At 37.8% G+C, this 13,206-nt stretch overlaps 1 protein-coding gene across 9 annotated transcripts in view; it reads right to left on the bottom strand.

Annotated features, from left to right (window-relative positions):
• The window catches only part of MTR (5-methyltetrahydrofolate-homocysteine methyltransferase), a 45,054-nt gene that overhangs the window by 24,248 nt on the left and 7,600 nt on the right, over positions 1-13,206 (bottom strand). For 6 of the 9 annotated variants that reach the window (XR_014618341.1, XR_014618342.1, XR_014618343.1 and 3 more), the window contains exons 5-16: positions 12,101-12,193; positions 11,903-12,009; positions 10,573-10,632; positions 10,118-10,212; positions 6,663-6,763; positions 6,265-6,326; positions 5,437-5,504; positions 4,298-4,374; positions 3,098-3,210; positions 1,900-2,040; positions 1,057-1,242; positions 312-491 (exon numbers count right to left, since the gene is read on the bottom strand). Coding sequence is in view for 5 of the 9 variants with exons in the window: in XM_084285370.1 (XP_084141496.1) it covers positions 312-491; positions 1,057-1,242; positions 1,900-2,040; positions 3,098-3,210; positions 4,298-4,374; positions 5,437-5,504; positions 6,265-6,326; positions 6,663-6,763; positions 10,118-10,212; positions 10,573-10,632; positions 11,903-12,009; positions 12,101-12,193 (1,283 nt within the window). In the remaining 4 variants the exon portion in view is untranslated. Of the gene's footprint in view, positions 1-311; positions 492-1,056; positions 1,243-1,899; positions 2,041-3,097; positions 3,211-4,297; positions 4,375-4,948; positions 4,993-5,436; positions 5,505-6,264; positions 6,327-6,662; positions 6,764-10,117; positions 10,213-10,572; positions 10,633-11,902; positions 12,010-12,100; positions 12,194-13,206 lie in introns of those variants that run through there. The other 3 variants (XM_084285372.1, XM_084285373.1, XM_084285374.1) reach the window with 3 other exon arrangements.

Raw genomic sequence — 13,206 nt, 5'->3', positions numbered from 1 at the left:
GACAGCTTTCACAAGCCTTCGAAGAGGTCCTTTTGGCCATAACACTGAATGTGACTGTAACCTCATTTAATTGATATAGCATATTTACATCAGAGTTAGCAGGTTGAAAAATATTTATACAACTACTCAAAGCTCTACTGGAAACACAGCAATACTGGGAAATGTCTGCACTTCAGAGGAAAAGTCCCCTTGATAATTTAAAAGGCCTATTATTTTACTGCAATGCTTTGTTGGTGGTGGTAGTCTTTGTTTGCTTTCCTTTTAAATAATCCCAATAAAATTCTTGGAGTTAAAGTAAACTTACAACTCACTTTTATGACTTTAGTAGCATTGATAAAATTAATAGCATATAGGTTATGTTCTTCCATTCCAGTCCCTATGGTCAAAATATTAGGGTCGAATATTATATCATTTGGATTGAAGCACACTTTTTCCACAAGTAGGTGATAAGCTCTGGAACAGATTGCAATCTTGGTTTCTGTTTCTGTTGCCTGGTAAAGAAAAAGAATTCTGACGTGTAAGTTACACAAAAAATAAAGCCCCCAGAAATTATGTACAATTCCACCAAATCAAAACTGAGGAATCCCAGTCTGAACATCATGAATGATGAAAAAGATCATATGCAATAATTTTGTATTAAAAACACCACTTCCACCACACATGTATTTGGAGTTTTGATTCAACTCTAAAAATACTTTTGTTCCTCAACATCCCACCATCCTATGCAAAGTTTTAATATGCATTTTTTGAAAGAACTAAGTGAATTCACAGAAGTTCCACTTACATGCAAAACTGTTTCTGGACTAAAAAAATATCTTTTATCAAGGAGGAAATAGTTCAACACGTCCGAATAGCAAGAGAGACACTCTTGTGCTAGCAGAGCTATACTTGGAGCAGAACTTGAATTCCTCAAACATGAGAGCAGTACAAGGAATGATTACATATCAGGGTCAAAACTATTGCTAAGACTATATATAGACCTCTTTAAATCACCTGTGCCAATGAAACAAAGCATTACACTCTAGAAGAAAATGATCTCCTTTAACAAATGCTCACCTGACCCACTTCATCAAAAGCCATGACAACCACAGCTGCTCCGTACAACTTAATTTTCCTTGCTTTCTCCAGAAAGTCTTCTTCACCTTCCTTCAGACTGATGCTGTTTACAATGCATTTTCCTTGGCAACACTTCAAACCTGCCTCAATCACTGAAAAATTTGACGAATCAATGCATAATGGCACCTGTAAAGAACAGAGAAGTGAGCAGAGGGATACACACAAGTTATGAGTTAAGCATTCCACATGTTGCTTGCCCATTTGGACATAAAAATGCAAACAACATTTAGCATTATTTATGAATAAAAAGCCTTTCAGATGTTTCTTCTGTAGATTCACTTTGCTTTAAACTCAAAACCCAGAGCAAATTTAACTCAAAAGTTCCTATGGCAATTCCATTACCTATCATAGAGACCTCTGTTTCTCCCCATACTATCTTGGATTTCTGGATGAGATGCTCACTTTCAGAGAGTGCACTCTGCAGAACCATCTTTTAAAGACAGCCTATATCAACAGTAATTCTAAGTTTTGTCTTAATACGGTCATGCACTGCCAATATACAGATATGGCTCATAACTGCTGCAAAAGGAACCTATATTCAGTTTTTCTAACCAATGAAAAAGAATAACAAAATTAGCTGAAATCAGGTACAGACTGTTAAAATCTCTGTTCCCTCCAACAGCCTTCTCTACTACAATACCTTTTCCCCATTAGGTAACATCTACATTTGCTTGTTAAGCATCTGAACTGGTTACTAAATAAATCAGTTTCAAAACTTCTGAAAGGCAGTTTCCAACTCAATAAGGTGTTCCTTTTTGTGCTTTGGAAGGACTCAGTTACAACCTTTGCAATATCAGGTTCTGAAGAGATCAAGTTACAAAATCTGGTCATTGCGGCAGGACCATCCAGCATCCCATCATCCATATTGATGTCAAGAATCTGGGCCCCCATCTCAACTTGCATTTTGGCTACACTCAGGGCTTCCTAAAGAAGAGATTCAAAACAAACAAAAAAATCAGTCAGCAGAAAACAGCCTAGTCATTCTCACATAACATTTTACCTCTCCAAAATAACTGTGTAGCCCTACAAAGCGTCAAAATAAACATTTGAAAGTTCATAGGACAGTCCTTTAAAGCATATAGAAATGGTTTGTGATGTATGGCAATGTACAAAAGTTGTTAGTACAGCACAACTGATAATTATTTTATTCACAAAAATATGACACCATAGATCTAGCATGACACTGATTTTTGACAGCTGGTCACACACATAAATAAAAGAGCTAAGATTTGCACAGTAACAAGGACTTGTGATTGCCATCATTACAGGAAAACAGTTTCTGTGATGGTATGAAATAAGGGTCTGGCGTCACAAGCTATGTGCTTTTATAACACAGAGTACTTTATTTCTGGAAATTGTTTGGTATTTTTTCCAGCTGCAGAATAATCATCAAGTACTAAGAAACTAAAGCTCTCCCTCCAGACCAAGTAATTATTTAACACCCATATCTGCTAACTTTCTCTTTTTTGTCCCTCTGTCAACTGACAAGACAAAAAAAAAAAAAAAAGGTTTTAGTTGCTCATGGTTGCAAACAACCTGCCTCGCCTTTAAAGCTTTCTTTATTTGAGAAGTCAATATAGGTCTTGTCTCATGACCTGCAAGTGCGGGTCCTCACAAAAGAGTCAGACTTCCTAACAAATAAAGGCTTTAATTTTGACTGCATCAACAGCAGAGTATGCTTTAGGACATAATCTCAAGTAACTGAGAATCTCCTCCTAGATACAGCACAGATTAGGACAATTTCTAAACCACTATACATTGTGTAACTTAATTTAAAATAAAAAGTCATGTTTCCTGTAACACCTATCAAAAAAGCCCTTGTGAAACTATTATTACACATTTGTTAGGAGCTGTGAGAAAATAAGCTCTCTTTTTCTTACTCTTGTAGAATAATGCTTTTTGCTAGCAAAACTACTAACACAATGAAATGGAGCAATGAAAAAATAGCACTATCTGTTAAGATTATTGTTAAAAAGCATACTTCATAGTTGCCTGCCATGATGAGTTTAGCAAACTTCCTTGATCCTGCAACATTACAGCGTTCACCGATATTAACAAAGTTGGTATATGGCCCAATCCTGAATGGCTCCAGACCTTAAAAAGATTTTTTGAACATTTTTGTAAAAACAGAAAACAGAATAAAGCACCTTTAAAGTTGTGAAATAGAAGTCTCTATTACTTTATTACTCTACTTTAAGAATAGTGATTCTTCAGCACACCCGGTCGCTTGAGTAACTAGCAATGAGATGCAATGAAACAATTTCCAACACACGCCAAATGTTTTTATGCTTCCTTGGTAAGGGTCAATGATTGACCCAACTGGCAAAACATAACTACTAAATTTGTCCAATTAAAATGACACAAAGCTACAGTTCTCTACACATCTATGTGCAAGCACATACAAACCTTCTTCTCAATTTCCAACTATGTTATCTCATCACTACCACCACCAGAGAAAGAGCCCACTGACCTGACTGACAAACAAGGCATACCTGAGTTCTGAGAAACCAGCCAAGCAGGACCCTCAGGCAGCAGGCAACTCAGAGGCAAACGAACCTTATAGTAGAACAGAGTGGGCTACAGTATGAAATTATGAGTCAACCATGATTTAAGTAGTTTATGCTAAACTGACTTGAGAAAGAAATACCAGCCAAAAAAGAAGGAACTGCTTTACTTGCAGACTTAAAGGAAGGCCTGACTTAATAACATACAGATCCAGACTTAGCTAAAGCAAAAGATGTTCTAGATCTAGATGTGTTTCTGGAACACTATACCAGTACAACTGTATCCACATCTAAGGTAACACAGGGCAGCTGTCTCACAGCAGGTGAACAAACATCTCTTCCCAGCTCTGCCATCAATTGCAGTGAAATCACCTGATCCCTGTGCTTAACTCTCCCCCAGCGCAAAGTAAGGATAAAGATACTCAACCACTACAAAGTATTTGAGATTTGTTGAGTAAAATATGCTAGTTCTGTTATATTACACAAGATGTAAAAAAAGCGTTCCACTAATCCTTCAGCCAAATAAGATTTTGATAAACTTACACATTAATAAGTTTGCTGGATTCAGGTAGAACCAGAAACTCATAATACCATTCTGATCAGCAGAAAAGAGTAAATAAATTTATAAAAGAAGGCTGCGTGAGGTATAAAGCTCAACCTGTTACACTCTGTTTTACCTGATAGCAGCATATATCCTTCAGAGAGAGAAGGTGGAACACGAGGTTTACATGATCTCACAGCTTCAGCAATCTTCCTGTGTTACAGAAAGAGCAAAGTAAAGAGGAAAGTTTTTGATCAAAATTAAATTACTCCGAACAAGATTCAAACGTAACATAGTAGACATATACCTACATAACCAATTTAGCCCCATAGCAGACAAGACTAGTTAGCACTTTGCGTGGCCAAAACCAAAAACATATTCCTAGAAGACTGTAGCTATTTGCAGGAACATACACGAATGAAGACTTATCAAATAGAGAATGCAAGATATTATGTAAATGGGAAACTCGATGGATATGAGTACCAGTCCTCAACCACACTGACTTACCATATTCCTAATTACCAAGCTGTGCAATTGCTGTTTGCAGCAAAAGAAAAAAACAAAGAGCAAGCATTGTTCTTTGCTGAGATGCTCTTCTCAGATGCTGGAATGACTCACAATGTTCGTGAGCTATTATCTTTCTCTTTGCTCCACTCACGAGTGACACATACTGTCCTCTCTACACGCTCACATACCACCTCTCCCCAGTTTGTATCACAATGAAAATAAACCATAAGGGCCCCTTCTCTTTTAAGCCTAGGTAAAAAAGGAAATTTTTTCCACTGACCTACTTCTACTGAGAAAGTTGCAAAACACTCCTTCAGGCCAGGACTAACAACAGCTGTATAGTGTTCCCAGATCTCTTGCTTAGACATTCCCCGAATGCACCTCCATACTTCTCTTTCTTCTACCATCAAAGGAAACTTTAAGTTTTACCTTGTTGCTAAGATTGCCAGAAAAGGGAAAAATGCAAAGAGTAAGGAAGCAGAGATGGCAAGTCTACCCTATCCAATGGTAAATAGGGAGGAATACTTCTGAAACAAACAATTTTGACAATAAAACAGCATAGGCATAATACTTGTTTGAACCAAGCCTCTACTTCAAGATACACACAACTGTGAAAGCCAGGTTATTTCTACTCCATATGTTGCTGCTATTTTTGTTCAAGTGATCCATCTTTTCAGAAAACTTTAAGACAAACCATGGAATATCGCTCCACAGAAGCAGCATGTAATTTCCTTTCCAGTGCACTCTAAGTTTTAGCTCATTAGGTACCTGATATGTGCTGGTGTAGTACCACAACAACCTCCAACTACGTTGACCAAACCATCCAGTGCAAAACTCTGTAAAAGGGAGGGAAATAAAGTATTTCATTTTTTTAATAAAGCCACCTGAAATATATATTCTCTGTATGGTTAACAATTCAGGGCATCACAAGAAAAATAGTTTAAGAAGCAAGTACTATTTCTTCTCTTTAGGATTTGTTTTGAGATGTGGATACTTACCTAAGGCCAATCGGCAATTCCAATACCTTATTTCGGTAAACTACATTTGAAACTGGCCTATTTTATACTAAAGCCCTAGATGAAAACCTGGATGAGTATCAAAGACCAGTCATACTGTAGTATAAAAGGGAATTAACATCCAGCAGACACTGTGTTCTTGCTGATACAATACAACACCAGCCACACAGTTCTGTCTTGTACAGATCAAGTAGCACTTGGAAGAACACCACCAGCTTCAGCCATTCTACACAAACAACTCTAAAATCCCAGGGTCATAAAAACTGCTCAATTGTTTTATTTTTTTTGAACTATTTCCAAACAGGAAAATAACAATGTAAGAGTGTAAATGAGTAATATCCACAGATCAAGCTATAGGAAAGCTACCTAAGTGTAGGACACCAAAGTAATTAAGGTTTTCAGAGTTTCTTAAGTAGCTTTTCCTAACGTGGTATCTCAAAAGCAAATTCAGCAAAATGTCTAAAAACAATCCAAATGACATGTAGAGCCACCTCAGCAAAAGAAACACAGTACTGTAACACATACAAGCAACGAGTTCCTGTATATGTCACGTGACACATTCGCAAGAAATATTTCGTACCTTTATGTGCTTGGCAGTCACTTCTGGAGTTTCATCATAACCACCAAAAGTATTAGGAAGACCTTGAAAAATAATTTTCCTTGTATTATGATTTGTTAAAGCCCACAAGAAGAGTTAAATTACATGAAAGTCAAAAAGTAGCTACATTTGGAAGAGGACTACAATGCCTCATCACCTTTGCAATCATTACTCAATACATTATTAATTACGCAAGAGAACATTCTGGGTTCACTGTCACAGAACACCAGTCACTTTCAGCAGTTTATAAAATGCTTAATCTCATGTTCATGTAGCAATAACCACCTTTTCAAGGTAGTTCAGCTCTTATTTCTGATGAGATGGAATGGTTATTATATTTCTTCTGCCCATAAGCATAGGAATACGCACACACAACACACCTGCATTAGGGTAACAGATGACATAGGCTTCTGTACATTTTCCAATTGTTTCAATGAATGGTCGCATTTCAACTGCTCCTAAAGCACAATTTAAGCCGATGCTGTAAAATATTTTTTAAGTTATTTTCAGATTAAAAACATCAGACAAAATGACACACAAAAAAACAGAAGAATCTTAGTGGTAGATAGATCAGTTAACTCCCACAGTTATCCGTAATACAACCAACCTAATCTCCCTTTTCTTTTATCACCATCAACAGAGCAAACCTGTGCTAAAAGATAACCCTCAGGGAGAAAAGTGCAAGGGGGACTGGATTGAATTGAATTGGGAGCAGAAAATCAAAATTTTGGTTCAAAATCCGTGAGAAAATTCTGAAAAGCATTCTGAAAGCAACTGCAGCAACAATGTAATTATTTCCTACCTGCAAAAGAGAACACATGCAGTGAGAATGACAGACTAAAAAGCAGCCTTGTTCTACAGGCAGAAGTAAGAAAAAGGTTAGAAGAGCAAGGATTACTTCAAGCCACTAACTCACAATTTTCATTAAAAATTATACATAAATAAGTCAACCTTGGAAGACACGGAACGCATTTCTCAAGACACCAAAAAGCAGCACTAAGTTTGGGCAACCGATTTTGCTCAACGTATCATCTCACATCGTTCTTTTCGGTGGTGCCCAGCGGGAGGATGAGAAACAATGGGCACAAACAGAAGCATAGGAAGTTCCATCTGAATATGAGAGGGCACTTCTTTACTGTGAGGGTGACAGAGCACTGGCACAGGCTGCCCAGAGAGGTTCTGGAGTCTCCTCCTTTGGAAATATTCAAAACCCGCCTGGATGTCATCCTGTGCAACGTGCACTGCTTGACCCTGCTTGGCAGGGGCATTGGACTAGATGATCTTCAGACGTCCCTTCCAACCTTGATCATTCTGTGATTAGTGACTTAGACAGTACTACAGCAGAAGTCTTTCTGCATGAATAAACCTCTTACAATTTTACCACTATACAAGTTACAATCATGATTTCTTTCATTCAGCCACAGATAAGAAAAACGTAACTTCTACTTGAAATGTCTACATTGATATTAAAAATGAAAATTTCCCTTCCACATAGCATGTAGGAGATCTTCCACATGTGCCTCCTGATATCTCTGCACCATTCTAAAACATGTCTTAGGAACACTGCAAAACTGAAAAGGTGTTCACAGTGCTGCTGGAAGATGTTAAAAAAAAAAAAAAAAAAAAAAAAAAAAAAAAAAAAAAAGATACCCCAGAAAGAGGAATAGACATGTTTCCCAACTAAGTGAGCCCAAGGCTGCCTCAGTGGTAGCTCAGGTTATGAAGTGTACACATGCCCACTCAGTTTTCCAGAGGTCAAAGCAATAAAGCCCTGCACAGGACTGGGAGCACAAAATCATTTTGACTTTTTCTGCCTCCAAGGAGCAGGCAGGGGCTTGATAACTTCACAGGTAATAGCAGTGAATATTTGCAGCCTGATTCACTTGTGGGACAGAATGGCAAATCTTTGAAATCTGAAGGACTCACAGCATGATCCAAAACCAGGGCCTTGAGTACCATAAAGCCACATTTCTGCAACAAATGATACAGAAATTCCTTCTTCCAACAGCGTAAGTTTCTTTGGTCAGTTGTGGCCCTGAACCAGCCTGCCCATATGCTGTGACTACTGCCATAATGTAATAACCAGCACAACCTCATCCTGAGCACTGCCTCCCTCCCTGTCCCATTTCTTCACGTAAGTCATGCATCCGATCCTGTGAAAGCTGAGACTGCAGAGTGCCCTTGGAACCTGAATAAACATAACACCACGACCCTGAACTCAAAATATGCCTTCTTAACACTACCACAGTAGAAGTAATCACAGATCTGAAATAATGCAAAGGAAACCCATTCCATATCTGAGCATCCTTTGCAGAAAGCTGCTGCACACACATCCTGCAGCATTTACTAGGTACAGTTGACATATTTCTCAGCTACTACCATCAACTGGACGCAGAGTGCAGATGTTTTAGGTGGGCCCAAAAACAAACTGATTTAAGGACAACACACCATCCTAAACAGCAAATACAAAACCCTAATGGAAACCAGGGAATGAGTATAACATGATCCCTAGGATATCACTACTGATCAGCTTTTTCCTCAACCCTGAAGTCACTCTATACCAATCTGGCAACAGGAGCAATTAAATGCAATCTGCTCCCACAACTAAGAGCCTTCTGCCACAGTGCTGCGCAGTAGCCTTTGTGTACATGAGAAACAGGCCCTAAGCATTCAGACACATAAGATAGCTTTTATGAAATATGGTTTAATAAATTCTTAATTTCTGCTCCAGTGCCCTTCTCTCCACTTCAGAGAGAAGAGAGTTACGAGCAAGCTTATCTGAGACAGACTCATGCCAAATACAGATCACTAGGCTGTAAGGCTGAGTGAAGGAGTCAACTACCACCCTGTTCCAAGAGGCTCCATATGTTACTTCTGGAGCACCGTCTGGTCTGGGAAAGTGGAGCCTCAAGGGCAGTCAGAAAAGCTGTGAATGCAGTCTTCTGCTTTTGTATTACTGAGATGACAGATTGCGCATTTTCACCAGAATTTTGTTGTAAAAACAAACAATGGCTCATCACAATGTGCATGTTAGCATGCACGGCTAACTGTGTATTAAATATTTTAAGTTAAAATATTTTAGGAAAAACATATATATTTCCAGTGTTATTTTTGTGTGAAGAAACAACCTGAAAGAAGTGATAAAGAGGGAAGAGGAAATAAGGAGGAAGTAGAAAAGGGCACAGAGCCATAGAACAATAGAGGAACAGGGAATGGTATTCAAATTAACAGGCAAGACCTTGCACAATGACCAAAATCTGCTATAGTATGCATTCTCACATATCTTAATCTAATTTTTTTTCCTCCCTACTCTACAGAAAAGAACACAAGTAAACAGAGGCATCATGATCTCTCAAAATAACAACGCACATCTTTGAAAAAAACACTCAGGAAACCTACGCGATTTGTAACAGTTCAGTAAAAAGAACACTGGGATGAAATCTTATTATTTGTTTGTTCAATTCACCCTGAAACATTTTGAGCTGACACTGCTTCCCTCTGAGAGATGTAAGCCTTGTGCATACCAGGAATTAGGTCCTTGCACAATCCGAGATAGTAAAAGATGTCAAACGACAGTTTCAGATTTTTTTTAAAATGCTTTGTGATTTCAGGGCTATAGCAAACAAAACCCCAGAACTATTTTTATAGCTATGTTTTAAAAAACACATTTGGAAACATAATTTCTGCTAGAGGAACCATAACTGAACACCTTGGCAATACATGTAACTAAACACAACCACAGTTAGTGTAACTTCCATTTTGCCAGGAACAAGGGGTTAAAACAAAACAATCACATTCTACAAATTACTTACTACAGAAAGATACATTTCCTTACCAAAGTGGCTTACTGTGGGAAACACTAATGACAAATGCCTCTCCTGTCTGGCCTGAGAGGGTGCGCCCACTCTTATCTACAATGGTTCCAGAAACCTAAATATTAAATGAACGTGGAGAAAGGAACAGAATTAAATTAACAGTAAAAGCAAGATTTTAAAGGCTGAACTACTAAAAATCGAAACAAATGGACCTGTGGTACACTCAAAGCAATGAGACAAAACTCAAGCAGAGTTAGGCTTTAGTTTCGACAAGCTGAACACAGCTAAAGCTGATTTCATAAAGCTCTATACCTAAGCATTTCTCTACTCAAAATTGTGAAAAAAAATACTTTTCCAAAACATTGATTTTTTTCATTTCAAGCTGAATTTCAAAAGGGCTTACTAAACTACCATCTCCATCGGGTTCACAAATCTAGCTTAAGTATATGTAAAATATTAAATAATATATACTTACAAATATGGGTCGGGGAGCGTATTCTTCCTCAAACAACTTGTGGAGTGCAAAAAGAGCTGCCTACAGAAGAGTAAGTTAAAAAAAAAAAAAAAAACAGCAGTTTTGGGGGGTTCTTTTTTATCTGGGTTTATTTTTATTTATTTTTTTACTTATTTTTATGGATGTTTATGCAAGTTGCTACCTCAAATTGCCTGCAAGATCTCACTACAGTCAAGATGTTTTTCCTCTTTCTTCTAATAGCTTCTAGATTTTCAAACGTGTTTTGGTAACAAATAGAAAAGTACCACCAAGGGGTAACCAAGTAAGACTTTTCTGAACTCCAAATCACATCAGCATGTACTTCTCCCTCCTGTCTGCCCCACAATCCCCATCCCAGACACAGTTATGTGTACTATACATGTTCACATCTCCTGCATCCGTCTAGACACACAATCTGCAAAAAATTTTAACCACCGCAAATTTTAACAGTAAGAACTGTTATCACAACCCTTGAAGGTCCTGAAAAATTCCTGCCTCCTTTGGGTAAGGATGTTGCATGTGAATATGAACTTTCCTCAGTACAATGTTAAGCCTATAGGATCCTAAAACAAAACTCCATGATGACTGATTAAATCTGCAAAGGATGAGTCATGCCACCGCATGTGTTAATCAGCCTGTGGCAAAAGCTTGAAGAAATGCTATATGCAAATCCAGCCTGACTTTTCCACATAAAATTGCAAGACAGTTTTAAGTCCCCTAACAACTCCATCACTGCACTGAGCAATTTTGAGAAAAATAACAATGTTATCACAACCAGGTGAACTCTGGCATATTTCAATATTTTATGCCTCTTATTTTATCCTTCTAACCCTCTACGCCCAATTTTTCTTTTCTAAAGTTGATGACGAAGTGTTAGAGATCTCTCCAAATAAACACATTTTAATAGGACTGTCTCACAAGCCTTCCCACTCCCGCAATCAGATACACTGGACACTCCCTCCGGTGTGCACCACAAGCATCCTTTGGACAGACATGCTTACACTGAAAATTCATCAGATGCATTTGGAGATGTTTTGCAATACAGCAGAGCTTCTGGGAATAAGAGGACAGCTGGCACAGACAGCCAGAGAGATATTAACAGTAAACACTAAAAGGCAAAAGGAAAACTCTGGAAAAGGCTGTTTGATAATTAAAACCGTTTCCTTACTTTCTATGTGTTAGCTGTTGACTGAACAGTCTTTTCACATATTTAATAAGCAGTAGCTAATACCTCTTTCAAATACAATGTTTAACTTGTTTAGGGTGGTACGCCAAATACTTATATAACTGATTTTTTTTCTCGGAGTCTCACCTTGGCGTTGGCTGTATCAAATATGGTTTCTACTAACATGATATCAACTCCTCCATCCAACAGTCCTTTGGCTTGTTCTGTATAGGCTTCAACCAGTTCATCAAAAGCTATAAAACAGGAATGATGTTAACTTCATGTGGAGCTCTCTCTTTCAATCTATCACCTAAGTTAAGGAACTTAATGGTTATCAATACTTACTTACGTTCCTGTAATCTGGTCTCTCCACAGAGGGTGACACAGAAAGTGTCCTGTTTGTTGGCCCCATGGATCCAGCAACATATCGCCTAATTCCTGTACCAACATGAGGTTGGGAGAAAAAAGAGGGAAAAAAAATACACCTTAGTTCCAGTTTTACAATGACAGACAGCTCGACATAAAAAACAAACAAACAAACAAACAAGCAAAACCCTCCAATGACACCAAGACATGCATATCATTCAGGGATCAAGAGCTATCAAACTGTTCTCAAATTGGGAGTTTGATTACCACCTAAGATTACAGCACAGCTGACTTTTTTGTTTTAATTCTATACAACAAGATGTGCAATGCATACATATGAGACAGACAAACATCTATGAAAAAGGCAATTGCAAGCTATTAACTCAATTTTTGAAAATAACCTTTGCCTCTGACATCAGAAGCTTCACTCAATTACTTTAAATGCATAGCATGGAATTATCCTGGCATTTTTCTCTGGATAAAATTAATATTTCAAATCTTACATTTTTACTGTATATGATGAATCACAACAGTAAGGTGTTCAACTGGACAGAAGAATTGCTAGCTCTAAATACAGCTTAATATATTTGGTAGTAATGTACAGAGGACTTTGCTTGTCTTTGAAAGACAGCAGTAGAAATGAGCTATAATCCTTTTTTCACATGAAGCCCTGAAGGGCTAAACATTTAGAGGTGATGGTCAGAAACTAAGCACTTTCCAGTAGTTCTTAAAGTTGAACCAGTTATACTAGGAGTAACTGGTAATCTGCATTCACGTACAATCAGCTGTCCTAATTCTGTAGCACAAAGAGTTGAACCTTACAAACCTAAGTAACTTGTAAACTGCTGCATTTGTCTTCTCTAAAACAAATTTGGAAGATGTCTATCACTTGCAGCCTAAAACACCCAGGCACAGGACGGATGCAGAATGTGCTAAGGACCAGATCCTCGGAACATGCTGAGATTATCATGATATGAACAGTGATACAACATTGTTACTATGTCTAAAATGAAGGGTTTCCCTATCTGTAAGCTATGTCCATGCCTCTGTTTAGCAACATTTCAAAGACTGTAACAAGACCACAA

This window comes from Netta rufina (genome assembly GCF_964035555.1).
Source record: "Netta rufina genome assembly, chromosome: 3".
NCBI lineage: Eukaryota > Metazoa > Chordata > Aves > Anseriformes > Anatidae > Netta > Netta rufina.
Note: the sequence above shows the minus strand (reverse complement) of the source record. Positions and strands in the feature narration are given on the sequence as shown.